The sequence below is a fragment of the Sciurus vulgaris genome (assembly GCF_902686455.1).
Source record: "Sciurus vulgaris genome assembly, chromosome: 10".
NCBI lineage: Eukaryota > Metazoa > Chordata > Mammalia > Rodentia > Sciuridae > Sciurus > Sciurus vulgaris.
Window position 1 is genome coordinate 142954433 of NC_136470.1, and position 14103 is coordinate 142968535.

The 14103-nt window shown below is 46.1% G+C and overlaps 1 protein-coding gene across 1 annotated transcript in view; it reads right to left on the reverse strand.

Moving 5' to 3' along the window:
* The window catches only part of TSC22D2 (TSC22 domain family member 2), a 47754-nt gene extending 41825 nt beyond the window's left edge, over window positions 1-5929 (reverse strand). Inside the window, 1 exon segment of the mRNA XM_079100934.1 lies at window positions 3214-5929. Within this exon segment, the coding sequence (XP_078957060.1) occupies window positions 3214-5162 (1949 nt within the window). The 5' untranslated portion in view covers window positions 5163-5929.
* Between the last annotated feature and the right edge of the window lie 8174 nt (window positions 5930-14103).

A 14103-nucleotide genomic window follows, 5' to 3' on the forward strand; every position in this document is an offset into this window, starting at 1 on the left:
AATGCACAAAATTGTATTTATAGCACATCTCAGGGCACATCACTTAGTATTCACAATTTATCATAAGTCATTAGCAAACCACAAAAATAAAAATCATTAACCAGATAGATAGATACATACATACACACACACACACACACAAAACACTAAGGGATCCTTACAATTAGGTCTTGAGCTGCAGTTGACAGTTCACAATTGCGGCCATTCATGGGAGTTTCTGGAATGTGGCCTACAGTGTTCACACTGGTCAGTTATCTATGGAAAGCAATCTCTTACTGTATTCCTTTTAGGGCCAGTGATATTTTACACCTTTCCCCATTTAAAGGAGTCTGTTCAATGTACAGGTAGTTTAATACAAATTCTGTACCATTTAGTCACTGTAAAGATGGCTACACAATTCTTTATGATCTATATTTTCAACCATTGTTATATCCATCAGATTACACAAAATCAATTTGAAGTGTCTCAACCACTAATCATAAGCCTTTCTAATGAAAATGTCCAAAAAACGTATCAACTTCATGGTAATTAACATCATAGTCAGCAAGTAATGAAAACTGCAATATAATCATCAGCCCTTTCAAAGGTAGAACATTTTAGATTAATATAAGGCCTGGTCCGTCAATATGAATGACCTTGAAATTGAACTTATAGAGTCTCATATTAGGTAATGGAACCAAAAATCACAAAAGTAAGTGTTTGACCTAAAACCCACACCAATTTTTTTTTTTTTGTTTGTTAATCTCTCATTTTCCCTCTTCTCAAAAGATTGCACTTACTAAAGTCCTAAATTTACAAACATTTCCTTGGGATCTAAAGGATTTGTCATCTAGTCACAAAGTTTATCATAATTACTCAGGACCTCTCATTCCAATTTATTTTACTTTGAATGACTGCAAATAAAACTTCATGCAGAATTTAAGAAAATGACCAAAACTAACATTAAAACTGAGATTTTTTTAGTAAAACTATAGTTTCCTCAAAACCACCCATCTCATAATTAAATCACATGCCAGGAAAACTCTTTGATTTCAAACTAAAAACTTTAACATGCCCTCTCTTTTACAAAGGTTTTTCATTAAAAAAGAAAAAAAAATTACTATTTCTACCTAATGGATTCAATCCTTCACCAGGTGCGCTGGTCCTGTGATTAGAAAGTCAAATGTGTAAGATTACATCTTGGAAACTAGCATGTTAAAAATCAATGAAAGGCTATAACAAAAATCAGAAGTGTACATTTGATAAGCAACACAGATTTTAAAAGACTGGGGTGAGGGAGGGAAATGTCATGTTTAAAACAGGACTACACACATATCAAAGCCTGTAAGAATGATACGGTAGTATCTGTACTTCAAACATTCAGGTGTCTGTGAATGAGATTCTTGAGATGATCAAATTTTAACACAGTAAGGACAAATAAATGCATCTTTGAGGTCAGAACTTAACGAATACATTTCAAGAGTTTTCATAGGTCAACAGATGTCTCTGCTTCGGGCCATAAGATCATATTAAAGTTCTGAGGAGTATAATCACATATTTACAAACTAAGAAACATGTGATGTATTTTTCATTCATAGGTATACTTGTGTATGCAAAGGAGGGTGGTCTAGAAACCAGCCATTACTTGAAGAGATATGGGGCAGTGTACAGAAACAGAGGGGTAAATAAAAGGTTATTTACCAACTTATCAGAAAAAATTTGCATCTGGCAGTTAGAAAAGGTAAGATGCCTGCCTGTCAATTATTACCAAAGGTGAAAAAAATGAACTCAATCTGAATTTCAGGTCTGTCCTTATGTATGAAAATGGGAGCATCTATAAAAACAGATTTTTCTAGGTAGCTTGTGGAATCAGTTTCTTTACTTGGTAGTCCCATCCATGTAAAGTTTCTTAAAGACTAGCTAGCTGAGCTCACATGTGGGGACTCCATACTCTCTAAGAGTTTCTCAAGGGGAAGAAAGACTCCCCACAAGCAAGTCACCTATAAAAGAAGATGAACTTTGAATTACAAAAAGTGGAGAAGATGAAAGAATTTCAGTGAGCATTTTTCAAACCAACAGAAGTCTATAACAAAAATAAAAGGCTAATTAGAAATGTGAAGTTAAGAAAAGAATGTGAAGATACTAAGAAACGAAGTTTTAACATCTCATTGTATTCTTCTACATACCAATTATTTTAAAAACCCACAAAAAAAGCTTTGACAGTTTAACGCATCTAAAATTAATCTCAAATACCCCAGTAAAATGTCTAACTGTAAAATGTCTGAAACTTACTCTAATTTTTAAATGTATTTTAAAATGTAAAAGGATTTTAAAATTTACTATATGTATTTGTAGTATGTCAAATTTCCCTGTGATGTTTCTTCAAAACCACTAAAAACCCTCATTAAACCATAACTAAAAATCAACTGTTGTAGAATGGTGTAGCAACACACAATTTTCACTAAGACCATTAAAAAAGCATCCCTTACATAGAGGGAATCAATTATTGACATTTACACTTTAACTATAAAATTACTCCTAATTTCAAGAACTACATGTTCTTTAACTATGTTAAAGAAATCTCATACCTTCCTTTCCTATATTAAAAAAGACTGATGGAAGATAAGAACATCTTTCCAATATATTTTTTGCTTAAACAAACAATAGTATCTTACAAAAGTCACTGGGAAGCCTCACAACCCCCTTCTATGAAAAGGCTGAACCAAGTATGACCTTCAAAGCTGGATTTGACACTTCACTATCTCTTCAGCCTTTCCAGATACACTGGAGATGATTCCTTACAAGGATTCTGTTTTGTACTGGTTTTTGCTAGAGGGCCTTCTGGTTTTCCAGAACAGAAAACTTGCTAATAATTTCATGTCTCAGCATCAAAACTCACACTGATAAAGCTGCCATAGTGCTGTAGTGCCCAAAGGACAATCCTTTGGGAGCACACTAGCTACCACCTCTATATTAAGGTTATGCTGAAATCCATATTTGAATCAAGTGTTGCATCCCTACCCATTTAAGCACTTAAAAAAAAAAAAAAAACTGTGACAAGTCCAATTCTCTCATTACACCCTTTTACTTCAGCAATTTAAATCAATTTCATTAAACTAAAACTTATTTAAAAATGAAGGGCTCAACTGAAAGAAGGTAACTTCCCAAAGCTGCAACCTACGCTGACGCTTGGCCAAGCATTCCTATCCAACGTTTAAAATGAGATTTCCATACCTGTCTTCATCACCATCGACAGGAATGGCGATGCTGAAGACAGAGGTGGCGAGGTTGTTCATAGGTGTTAACTGGAGGGGGTTGGCCAGGGCATCTGCAACAGGAGGCTTCACGACAGGCTTATTTTCAGCAATGAGAGAAAGTGGCGGTTGAGGTAGGGGTTCTGATTTTCTTCTAGTATCGTCAACTTGCCCGACTAAAGGCTGGGTCTGAGTCTGAAACTGGCTTAGGTCAGACTGTGGTAGACTAGTTGGAGCGCTGTGAGTGCCTGGGGTTAAGGGCAGCCCAACGTGCTGGATGACGCTGCTGCTCCTGCTGACGGGCGTATGGCTGCTCAGCTGCTGCGACTGGGCCACAGGCGCGGGTACATTTGGCATAGTAACAGAAGTGGTAGACACACTAGGCACGCTGGGAGCGGGCAACGCTGCAGGCACGTTTGGAACTCCGGGCACCACGGTGTGAGGGCCACCAGGCACGGCTGACAGCTGACCGCTGCCACCGATCTGCGGCGGAGGCACCGACTGGGGCTGCCCGGCCCCGACAGGACCCAGGCCCGGCTGCACCACGCCTCCCACGGCGGCGGGGGGCACGCCGGCCGGCGGACAAGGCGCGGCCTGCCCGCCCTGCGCAGGTCCCGGCCCCGGAGCCACAGCTTCACTGGGCTGAGAAGACGCGCCCGCCGAGGCGGCGTTCTGGCCGGCGCCCAGGGGAAAGCTGGCCGCGGCGGAAGGGGTCGCTCCGGCGCTGGTGGACGAGGGCTGCGCGGGGCTCGGCGGCTGCAAGCCCGACACGTGCTGCTGCAAGTACTCGCTCTGGCCGGAGGGCTGGGCCGGCAGCAAAGGCCCGGGCGGCATCTGCGGCTGGGGGTACGAGAAGTGCGCGGGGTGCTGCGCCGCGGGGGCGCCGCCGGCCGGGCCGGGGTGCGGAGGCAAGGACGCGGCGGGCTGCGCCAGGGCTACATTCGTCGGCGGCAGGACCTGGGCCCCGGGCCCCGGAGGGACGCCGCCCGGCCCGGCACCTGGGAGCTGGCTTGGCGGTGCGGCTGCCATCATTGGCGGCGGCCCGGCGGCGGCTCCGGCGAACGGCGGCGGAGCGGAGCTCTGGGCCACAGCCCCACCCCCGGGCGGCGGCGGCCCGACGCTGAAGCTCTGCGGCGGGGCCGCGGCGGGCTGGCTCATCTTCTCCGACGGGGGTGGCTGTGACGCCGCAGCCAGGGAGCTGTCAGTCGCCGAGTCGGGCCCGGGCGCCCCCTGCACGGAGGCCACCACCACCACCACCGACCCTCCGGTGGCGCCCAGGCCGCTGTCCCGCTCGGCGGTCGGGTCCACAGTACTGCTGTGCCTAATGCAGTCCCCGGAGCGGGTCAGGACGCTGCTGTCCGAGTCCCGCTCGTAGTACTCCATGCACGTCCATCTGCCGCGGCGGAAGGGCTCCCCGCTGCCGTGGTCCAGCTTGATCACCCGAAAGCGAGAACTGCAAGTGGTGGGGGGCTGCGCGGGGGCTGCCGGCCCGGGTCCGCTGGACGGGCCCGCCGCAGGGGCGCCACCCGGAGCCCCCGAGGTGGGGGCCGAGGTGGCGGCCGCCGCCAGGGAACTGGCGAGCGCCCCGGCCACGCTCCGGGCCGAAACGGCTCCGCCTCCGTTGGCGGGAGCGGCCGCCGCGGCCGCCAGCTGCCCGTCCAGGAGGAGGTTTGGGGAGACAGTTCCGGGGGTCTCCGTGTCCCCGACATTGTTGAGCGTCTCTTCGGAGGAGCTGCGCTCGCAGACCTCCTCGGGGCCGTAATCCGTGGCCCGGGAGACGTCGAATATCTCGGAGGAGACGTCCTCGGTGCGAGACTCGTCCGGGTCGTCCAGGCTCTCGGTGTCCTCGGTGATGCTGGTGGCCACCTGGGCAGTGGTGACACTGGTGATCTGGAAGCAGCTCTTCTTCTTGGCCGGCATCTTGGACATGGTGAAGAAGGCTGGCGGGCAGCGGGCACCGCCGGCTGCTCTGGATCCCGCTGGAAACCGCGGAGGCGGCGCGCGGCCCCCGCAGACAAAGTCCAGTTCGCGCTGCTCCGCGGCCGGCCGCTGCGATCACGGGCCGCTGCGGGCCGCCGGGCGAGGCATCCTCTGCCGCTTCCTGCTGCGGTCGCGCTGCGGGCCCGGCCCCTCGCCTCCGCGGCGGCTCCGCCTTCCTCTTCGGTCCGCGGCCGCGGCGCCTCGATTCAGCCCGCCGCGGCGGCCAGAGCCCTCGGCGCGGCGCGGCCCGCAGGCCCGGGCGCGGCGGGAGTGGGAGGCGGCGGCGGCGCGGGGGGCGGCGGCGCGGGAGCGGGTCGGCGGCGATCCGGAGCCGCGGGCGGCTGGGCGGCGCGGGCCGCGGCCCGCCCTCCCGGCTCGGCCGGCGCTCAGCCCAGGGACATGTCGCCGTCTCCGGCGGAAGGCGCTCGGGGAGGGAGGCCGGCGCGGTCCGCCCTGACGGGAGCCACCCGCGGGCGGCGGCGGGCCTCCCCTCGCGGCTCTCGGGTGAGGGGCGGCGGCGGCGGGCGGCCGGCCGGCGAGCGGAGGCGCCCGGCGGCCTGAGGGGGCGGCGGCGCGCCCGCTCGGAGCCCGAGAAACTGAAATTCAAACTGCTGGAGCGGCGGCTGCAGCTCCCTCCCCTCGGCCAAGATGGGGCCGAAATGGCCGCGCCAGGGATGCTGGGAGGAGCCGCCGAGCCGCCGCCGCCGCCGCCGACTAAAATGCCGCCGCTGCCGCAGCCGCCGCCAGCGCCGCAGCCGCCGCCGCTCCGTGACGCGCGGCGTCGTGACGTCACGCCCCGCCCGCCGGCTTCCTGCGGCGCGCGCGTGGGGGCGGGGCGGGGCGGGGCGGGAGGCGGGCGGTTTCTGCGTCGGAGGTTTTTCGAATTTGAAACTTGCGCTGCAGGTCGGTTCCGAGTCCAGGGCCGAGCAGTGCCGGGTTCACGCCCGGCGTGGCTCCGGCCGCAGCGGACGCCCCGCACGGTGGGTGGGCGCGCTGCAGGCTGGAGGTCGGGCCCGGGCCGCGGCGAGGCGGCCGGGGTGTCCGCAGGCCTGGGGTGAGCGTGCCCGCCGGCGGGAGAAGGGAGGAGCCGAGCGGCGGACGGCCCGCCAGCGGCGGAGGCAAGCCGGCCTGAGCCGGAGGAGGCGCGGGCCAGAGGCCTTCTCCGCGCGGGCGCCGGCGGGTCGGCCTCGGGAAGACCGACGCCGCGGCCGCTCGTGCCAGCGTGCCAGGGTTCCAGGGCGCAAGGGTGCAAGGGCTTCAGGTGCAAGGGCCCCAGGGTTTCAGGGCGCAAGAGTGCAAGGGCTTCAGGTGCAAGGGCGCAAGGGTGCCAGGGCGCCAGAGTGCCAGAGTGCAAGGGCCCCTGAAGCGCTCGAGGCTGTCTTCACACTCAGCACGAATTCGGCTCTGGTTGTGTGAACGTGGAGCCTCCTGCGTCCTTCCTTTTGCTTGTCCTAAGACTCCGGGCTGGAGCCGGGTGCTGTGTGGTCGGACGGGAAGCACGCCTTCCTGCCCCAGCACAGAGCAGCTCCGAAGTTCCTGGAGGCCTTACCATCTCGGAGCTGCTTTAGCAAAAGAGAATGTAAGGCTGTTTTTTTAAACCATGGTGGCTCTTGAACTTTGACACACCAAAGCAGCCCTCCTGTAGGTAAGATCCAAGAGAGCTTGATGGAAGTCAAGGTTTCCTATCTATTGTCGCTTTAGACGTCACATCAAGACATATACATCAGGGCTAGGGAGGTAGCTCAGTCGGTAGAGTGCTTGACTTGCCTGCACAAGGCCCTGGGCTCGATCCCCAGCACCGCAAGACATTCATCAGTGTATCAACTGTTCTAATCGGTTCTCTAATCTTTGAAAAATAACGATGCTTTTTTATCCCAGAAGATGTTTTGAGAATTAAACTTGCACAGAATTTGTAAAGTCTTTAGTTGTAAGTATTTATAGAGAGAGATTCTTTTTTTTTTTTTTTTTTTTAAACTCAATATGTCCTTCAAACCCAACTGACAGAGGTCAGGATGTGAAATAAGACCACATAATAACATCCCTGTTTGTTAAGGGGGTACAGAGTAAAGAGACAAAGTGTAACATTATGCTGCTATTGTGGCAGAGATAGCTAATGGAATGTTTCATTTCCAAATCTGCAATTTTATTGTTAGGGATGATTTTCCATCAATAAGTTAGATGAACTGGTTAAATCCAATGTGAGGTTATAAAAGCTTAATTAATTTTTTAATTGATTCACCAGATTGTTAAAAGTGATTTTTAATGGGTGGTGTTGACTGGGAGGTTTTTGGAAAAATAAATAATCATGTGCCTGTTAGTTCCATTACATTATGTTAGTAAACTTCTTGACTGTTTGCCATGATACTCTTAAAGCACATATTTAAAGGGGTAAAAAAAGCAACCTGTAAGACTATGTCTCTTTGAAGATTATCTAAAGGATTTATTAGGAAATGAACGCAAAGATAAAAGCTAATTTAGGAAAGATCACGAAGTAAGATAAATTCTGGTACAGAGAAGTTAAAAGACATTTTAGGAATATAAAATTTAAATGTTTCATGTAGATATGTAAGGATTTGTGTGTGTTTAAACTAATAGTTCTCTTTAAACATGTTTTTCAGAGGTTTAAAGATCCTACCTTCTTTTGTACATTTGTTCTTTAAAAATGTAGAACTTGGGAGGCTGAGACAGGAGGATCACTTGAGCTCAGGACTTCTTGAGGCCAGGCTGGACAACACAGTGAGACTCTATCTCTTAAATAACAAAAATGAAACCAAAACAAGCGAAAAAACCAACAAAAACCCTGGTTAAAAAAATAAAGAGAATTTATTACATCAATCTGTTAGGAAGAAATGATAAGAATTCTGGTTGTTGCAGTGTTTAAAATCATTGTACAGAGGACAAAAAAATGGTATTGCTATCTTCAAGTTATAGAAGGATATATAATTCATAATTGGTTCGCAATGAATTAAAAACCTTTGAATAACTAATCAAAATGACAGAACGTAGGATGGACACACAAGTACCTTGCTGGGTGTGTGGAAAGTCCCTAAAAAGTATCATGGGACCCTGACTCACTGGAACTGGAGAGGTCCCTGGAGATCCCAGCATGGAGGCTAGGGTCTCCATGCGGTCATACTGGCTTCCTGCCTGCGTCCACTAACCATACGTGGAGGCCGCAGGAATCCTTGATCACAGCTTCCAGAGCCCCAGCTTGACCGTTTGTCCTACATCTGGTACTTCCCTCAAAAATTTCAAATTGCAGCGGAGTTTGGTAAGTACATTTAGGAAGAACAATGTAGGGGGAAAACCCACAGAAAACTAAGGGCCATTTTCACTGATGAGAAAACATTACTTCAGCAAGATCTTCCCATCATTTGTAAACATGATACCCTTGCACCACCAGTTATTATCTGGCCCTATCAGTACCAGATGGGGAATCATTCATAGTCACAGGATCCTGAAATCTGAGTTACAGATAGGGATACGGAAAACCTGATTGCCCTCATGACACTATTATATTTAAAATAACATAAGAATATTACTCTAAACACTCTTGAGCTAGGGAAAAGAAACTAATACTTTTTTGGTAGAAATTAAGGAACTGGCTGGGCTAAGAGAAGTCAACTTTTAGCACTTGCTGTCAGTCACACAGTGACATTCACTGTTCATTCTCTGTATGTATTAGAAACTGGACCGTCTATATTTTGGCCATCAAGTTTTTCTGGGGTTTAGAGATACTTTGTTTTCATCACCAAATTGTTGGAAAATGCAAAGTGAAGGTGGTGTTCTCAGGTTCTGAAAAGCTTTGCTAGAAATAAAAGTTGTCTAAATATGTAGTCCTTGATCTGTTTCTATGATTTTCCTGGTGTTCAGTTTCTGGGACAATATCATATTAAGAAACCCTTGCAGTGAGACCATCGTGATATTATCCAAAAGAAAAAAAAAAAAAAAAAAAAAGTGTAGTGAAAGAGGAGGAGGACTACTGGAATCCACAACACTTTATAAAGGGACGCGCAATCTGATTGGGGGCTACACACTGTTACTTGAGAATGAGATGCTTAAGATTTTCACACGTGAGAAAACTTCTATTAGACATTTAGAGTTTGACGTGGTATGAAATGATGTTTTTATATGAAGATTTCCTTGAGTCCTATGACCTTTGAAGTTCAGGCAAAATATCGCACTTTGGAAGGAAAGGGCGCAGTTTGAAGTAATAATAGAAACAATGTCCTTTTATAGCTGTTTTATTTCAGTATGAAATTGGTTTACAATCTTAGAAAACTAAAATATTAGTCCTGTGGCTCCACCATCCAGCCTCAGTGCTTCCCTGTAAGGCAGCATGAGTCCTCCTGTTAATGACTGCTTGCTTCCTCTTTTTGGTGCACCATACGAGACCACTGGGGGTCAAATTAAAGAAATCTACGTGGCCTAATGGGAGAGATCAGAAGTACGAAAATTCCGGTTTTGCTATATGTCTGTTTCATGATTGCTGACAAGTCTCTCAACCCCTCAGTTTCCCCATTGCTAAAAAGAAATAGGATCGTGGTGAAGTAGTAGTACAGTACCAAAGCCTCCCAGCAGCATGTGGGAGAGAGAACCCACGTGGAAGTGCTTTGGTGTCTTCGAAAGAAAAGAGCAACTTCTTGGGATGGTGTTGGAAGTACCATTTTCAGCACCATTGGCTAAAAAGGAAAGCAGGCACTAGATATTTGTGATTTTATGAAGAAGTCATTCTGTCATAGACGAGCTAGCCGTTAACAGACCTTTAACGGCATGTCCTGTGATAAAGTGAAACATCACTGTGTATTCTTTCTTGTATATATCAATTTGCTGTATAAACAGGTGTGACAATGTATTGCCTAAAAGGGTGATATGCCTGTAATTTTATGTTGTAACTCTAGCACTCACAGAGGAACACTGAAAGACATGGCTAATTTCTGGACTTCTGGGTTATGGTTCCCTCTGTATGTTACTATTATCAGCTTACGAAGTTCTAAAAAATATGTATGAATGTAGAACTGGTGTAAGTTGGATATAGATGTGAAAGATGGTCCAGATGTCCCCCACTGATAATCCAGACGTCACTCTAACCTGGTAGACCGAGGTACCAGGTGTTGAAAGGCACAGATAGAACTGGACTACCCTGTCTTCTGTCATGTTCCCCCCCTCCCCACGGTGCTGGGGATCGAACCCAGGGCCTTGTGCTTGCAAGGCAAGCACTCTACCAATTGAGCTATCTCCCCAGCCCTTCTGTTATGTTTTAATTCCAAAACAACTAGCTCTTCTGTCACTGAAAACAAAACACTTTTAGTCTTTAACTTTAGAATACTTGAAATCCTACTTTGAAAGCATTCATACTCATTAAAAGCTTAACTCCTGATCCATGTTTGCATAAAGATTTGGGTATTACTTAAAATATCCATATAATGAGCTACTTCTTAGCAAATTAATACTCACCCCCCCCCCACACACACACTCATCCTTAATCTGGGCTCTTTAGAAGAAAAGGAAGCCACTAACTGAAGACATTGGAGGGAAACAAAATCAAGACAAAAAGTTAACCTTAAATTATAATTGGGGCCATCAAATTCCTAATGAGTATTACTTTGATACCCACTTTGTGGCACTTTTTCCCATTTTTAAACTAATTTGGCTACATATAAATATATTTTCATCTTCAAATGTTTAGAATTTTTATCTTTTGCCCCATTTTTTTTTTTTTTTCTGGGCTTGGGTACTAATCTTTCTTTGCATGTTGCAATGTTCTAACCTCCAAGGAAGAAAAATCAACCCCTCCCATAAAAATAATATTTTCAATAAAGATAAATTATGTGGAAATGATTCATGTTATTCAAGTATTCACCACTGAACTTAACCACTATGATCAAAATAATTTTACCTATCAATATTTCATTTGAAATATTTTACTTTGGTGTAAAAAAATTCTCATGGTAGCATCAAACATGTCTTGAACATCCAGCACCAAATGTAAAACATAATACTAGTTCTGCTTATTCAGCCCCTGAAAATACATTTAGAAACCTAATATGTGCTGGACTTGGGGAGACCAGTTGCAGACCTAAACTAGACAAGGCAAGACAGGTTCTTGTTCTAATAGGTCTTGCATCTTAGGAGGGGAAACAGACACCACAGACCTATAGAAATGTAGTTTCAAATATTCACAAGTATTAAGGAGAAACAGAATAGCCATGCAGGACGGAGGTTGGCATGGTTGGATGAGTCTCCACAGGTAGGCTTGGGGAAGGGCTCTTTGATCCAGGGATAGGTTCATCCATAGCCAGGGAGGGTCTTTTAGAAAGGGACAGGAGCAAGGACGTTGCCTCATGGTGGAAGCCATTGTGTGATGGAGAGGGACCTGGGAGAGGCAGAAAGGGACCAAATGATGTGGACCTTTTTGGCCAAGAGAAGGAGCATGTACTCTATTTTCAATGTAATAGGAAGCCACAGAAGAGAGATAAGCAGAGGATTAAGTGATCTGCTTGCATTTAAAAGGAATCCTTTGTCATCTTCTAATACACACCATGTGGTATATTGTGTTTGGAAAGAATCTTTAAAAATATAGTTCTTCTTTACATGAACAAGGTTATTTTTCTTTTCATAGGGACATAATATTTGTGTGATACCAACATCATAGAAATATTAAGTGACATTTTGAATCAAAATATTTAATAACTTTGTAGGAAAACAACTAATTAAGTACCTGTAGGAGAGACATCTTTTTCTCTATAAAACCCCAACAGAGATTTTGATTACTTGAGATGAAATTAAGTGGTCCTACTTTTTCTCCCTCCAGTACTAGGGATTGAACCTAGGAGTGCTGTACCATTGAGTTACATCCCCATCCCTTTTTATTTTTGAGAGAGGGTCTCTCTAAGTTGTCCAGTTGACCTTGAACTTGCCATCCTCCTACCTCAGTCTCCCAAGTAGCTGGGATTACAGATGTGTGCCATCCACACCTGGCTGAAATGCCTTACTTTAGAAGAAAAATGAAAAAGAAGTCATTTCATGTGGTATTATTAGATAAGGGTGAATAAAACCACCTGACAAGAACTTCCAAGAAGTAGAACTAATTTTAGGGAGGCTGAGGATTGAGCCCCATTTTTTTCAATGAGATAAAAGCACACATAGACAAGTCAGGGACACTTGGAAGTGTTCAGAGACCTGAGCTTTGGTGTGGGTAGGTCACTTTTCTTTTAGAAACTACTGTGTTTCCTTGGAAGGGACGCTCAAACAGCAGGTGGTCTGCACTGGCCTCAGGGCCATTTCTCCATTACCTAGGTCACACTCTGGGGGGCTAACCTGAGTTCTTGCTCCACAACTCCTTTTATCTCCTTCCAATTCCAGGCCTAAGTGCTGCAAGTTCAATTTGTTCTCACCAAGGTAAAATCCAAAGCAGGGTCACCAGTCTGAGTTTCAGCAGGATAGATGCGTAGACCACGATTCTCTCTGGTACACACATGGTTAATCTGCTTTCCTAGTGGCACCGGGAGAAGGGTTTTGTACCGTAGTCCCCAAGGGGAATGTGGACAGCCTGCTATACATTGCCAGCAGAAGGAGAAGAAAGTTTGCTTATCTCATCCAACACTTTTGAAATATATTGATAATTTGGTAAATGCTGATATTTTCAGATATGATTATAAAGTATTAGAAAATGAAAAGGGGGACGTGCCAGTTGCTGTGCATTTTTGTTAAATATCATTCTAAAACTCTTAGTTTATTTTACGACTTAATCGTGAAGCTCACGAAGACTGGACATATCACCTCACGATAGCACTTTTTTTTTTGGTACCAGGTCTTGCAGCAGGGCACTTAACCACTGAGTTAGGTCACCAGCCCTTTCTATTTTTGATTTTGAGATGCGGTCTTGCCGTGTTGCCTAAGGCCTCACTAAGTTGCTGAGGCTGGCTTTGAACTTGTGATCCTCCTACCCACTTGGGATTACAGGGTGCCCCACCTCACTCAGCACAATAGCACTTCTTATGGATAGACAAACATTGCCCAAACTTTATAGTCTGCCTTATTAATGAACTTTACTTGTAATTGAGTTTTATTTCAAAAAATTAAAACCATTTTGAAGATGAACATTTTTCAGTATTTGATGAAATTTTAAAAAATGTTAGACATGGGCTGGGGACATAGCTCAGTTGGTAGAGTGCTTGCCTTGCAAGCACAAGACCTTGGGTTCAAATCCCCAGCACCGCAAAAAAAAAAAAAAAATGTTAGACATGGTAGAATACCAAGTGAAAACCAAAATTGTACCTCATCTTTGAAAGAAAAGTACATGCATACACAAGAAAATAATGTGGGTAAAAACATGCCAGAATTTTAATAATGGTTAACACTGAATGATGGGATTATGATGGGATTTGGGGTTTTATTTTTTAAAAATATTTTTCCAAGTTTTCTACTGTTGTTATCTGAATGTATTACTTTTATATGTTAAAATATGTACCTATAGACTCTAGCCTAAATCAAAGACATTTTGTAAAGGTGTAACAGGATTGCAGTTTTAGTTCATGAGATGTGACAAATGGCACTCAGAAAGGCTATCCAAGGTTAAATCACTCCTTGGGAATATTACATATTTGAATGCCATCAGAGATAATATCAGGGTGATTAGTGCCTTTTTAGTTGAATCAAACTAACGCAGAGAAACTTATAAGAGTTCAGAAAGGAATTAGAAGGACATCCAGGACAGAAAACTAATTAGAATAGAAAAAGCAGAGTTGAAAGAACTTGGCAGGTCAGGAGGCCTTGGTTCTCTCTGGCTGTGTGTCCTTGAACAGGCCATAACCTCTCTGGTCTCAGTTTCTTAAACTGAGAAGAACGGAGGTTGCCTGAGGAGGACTCTTCAGTGCTATGATTTGTG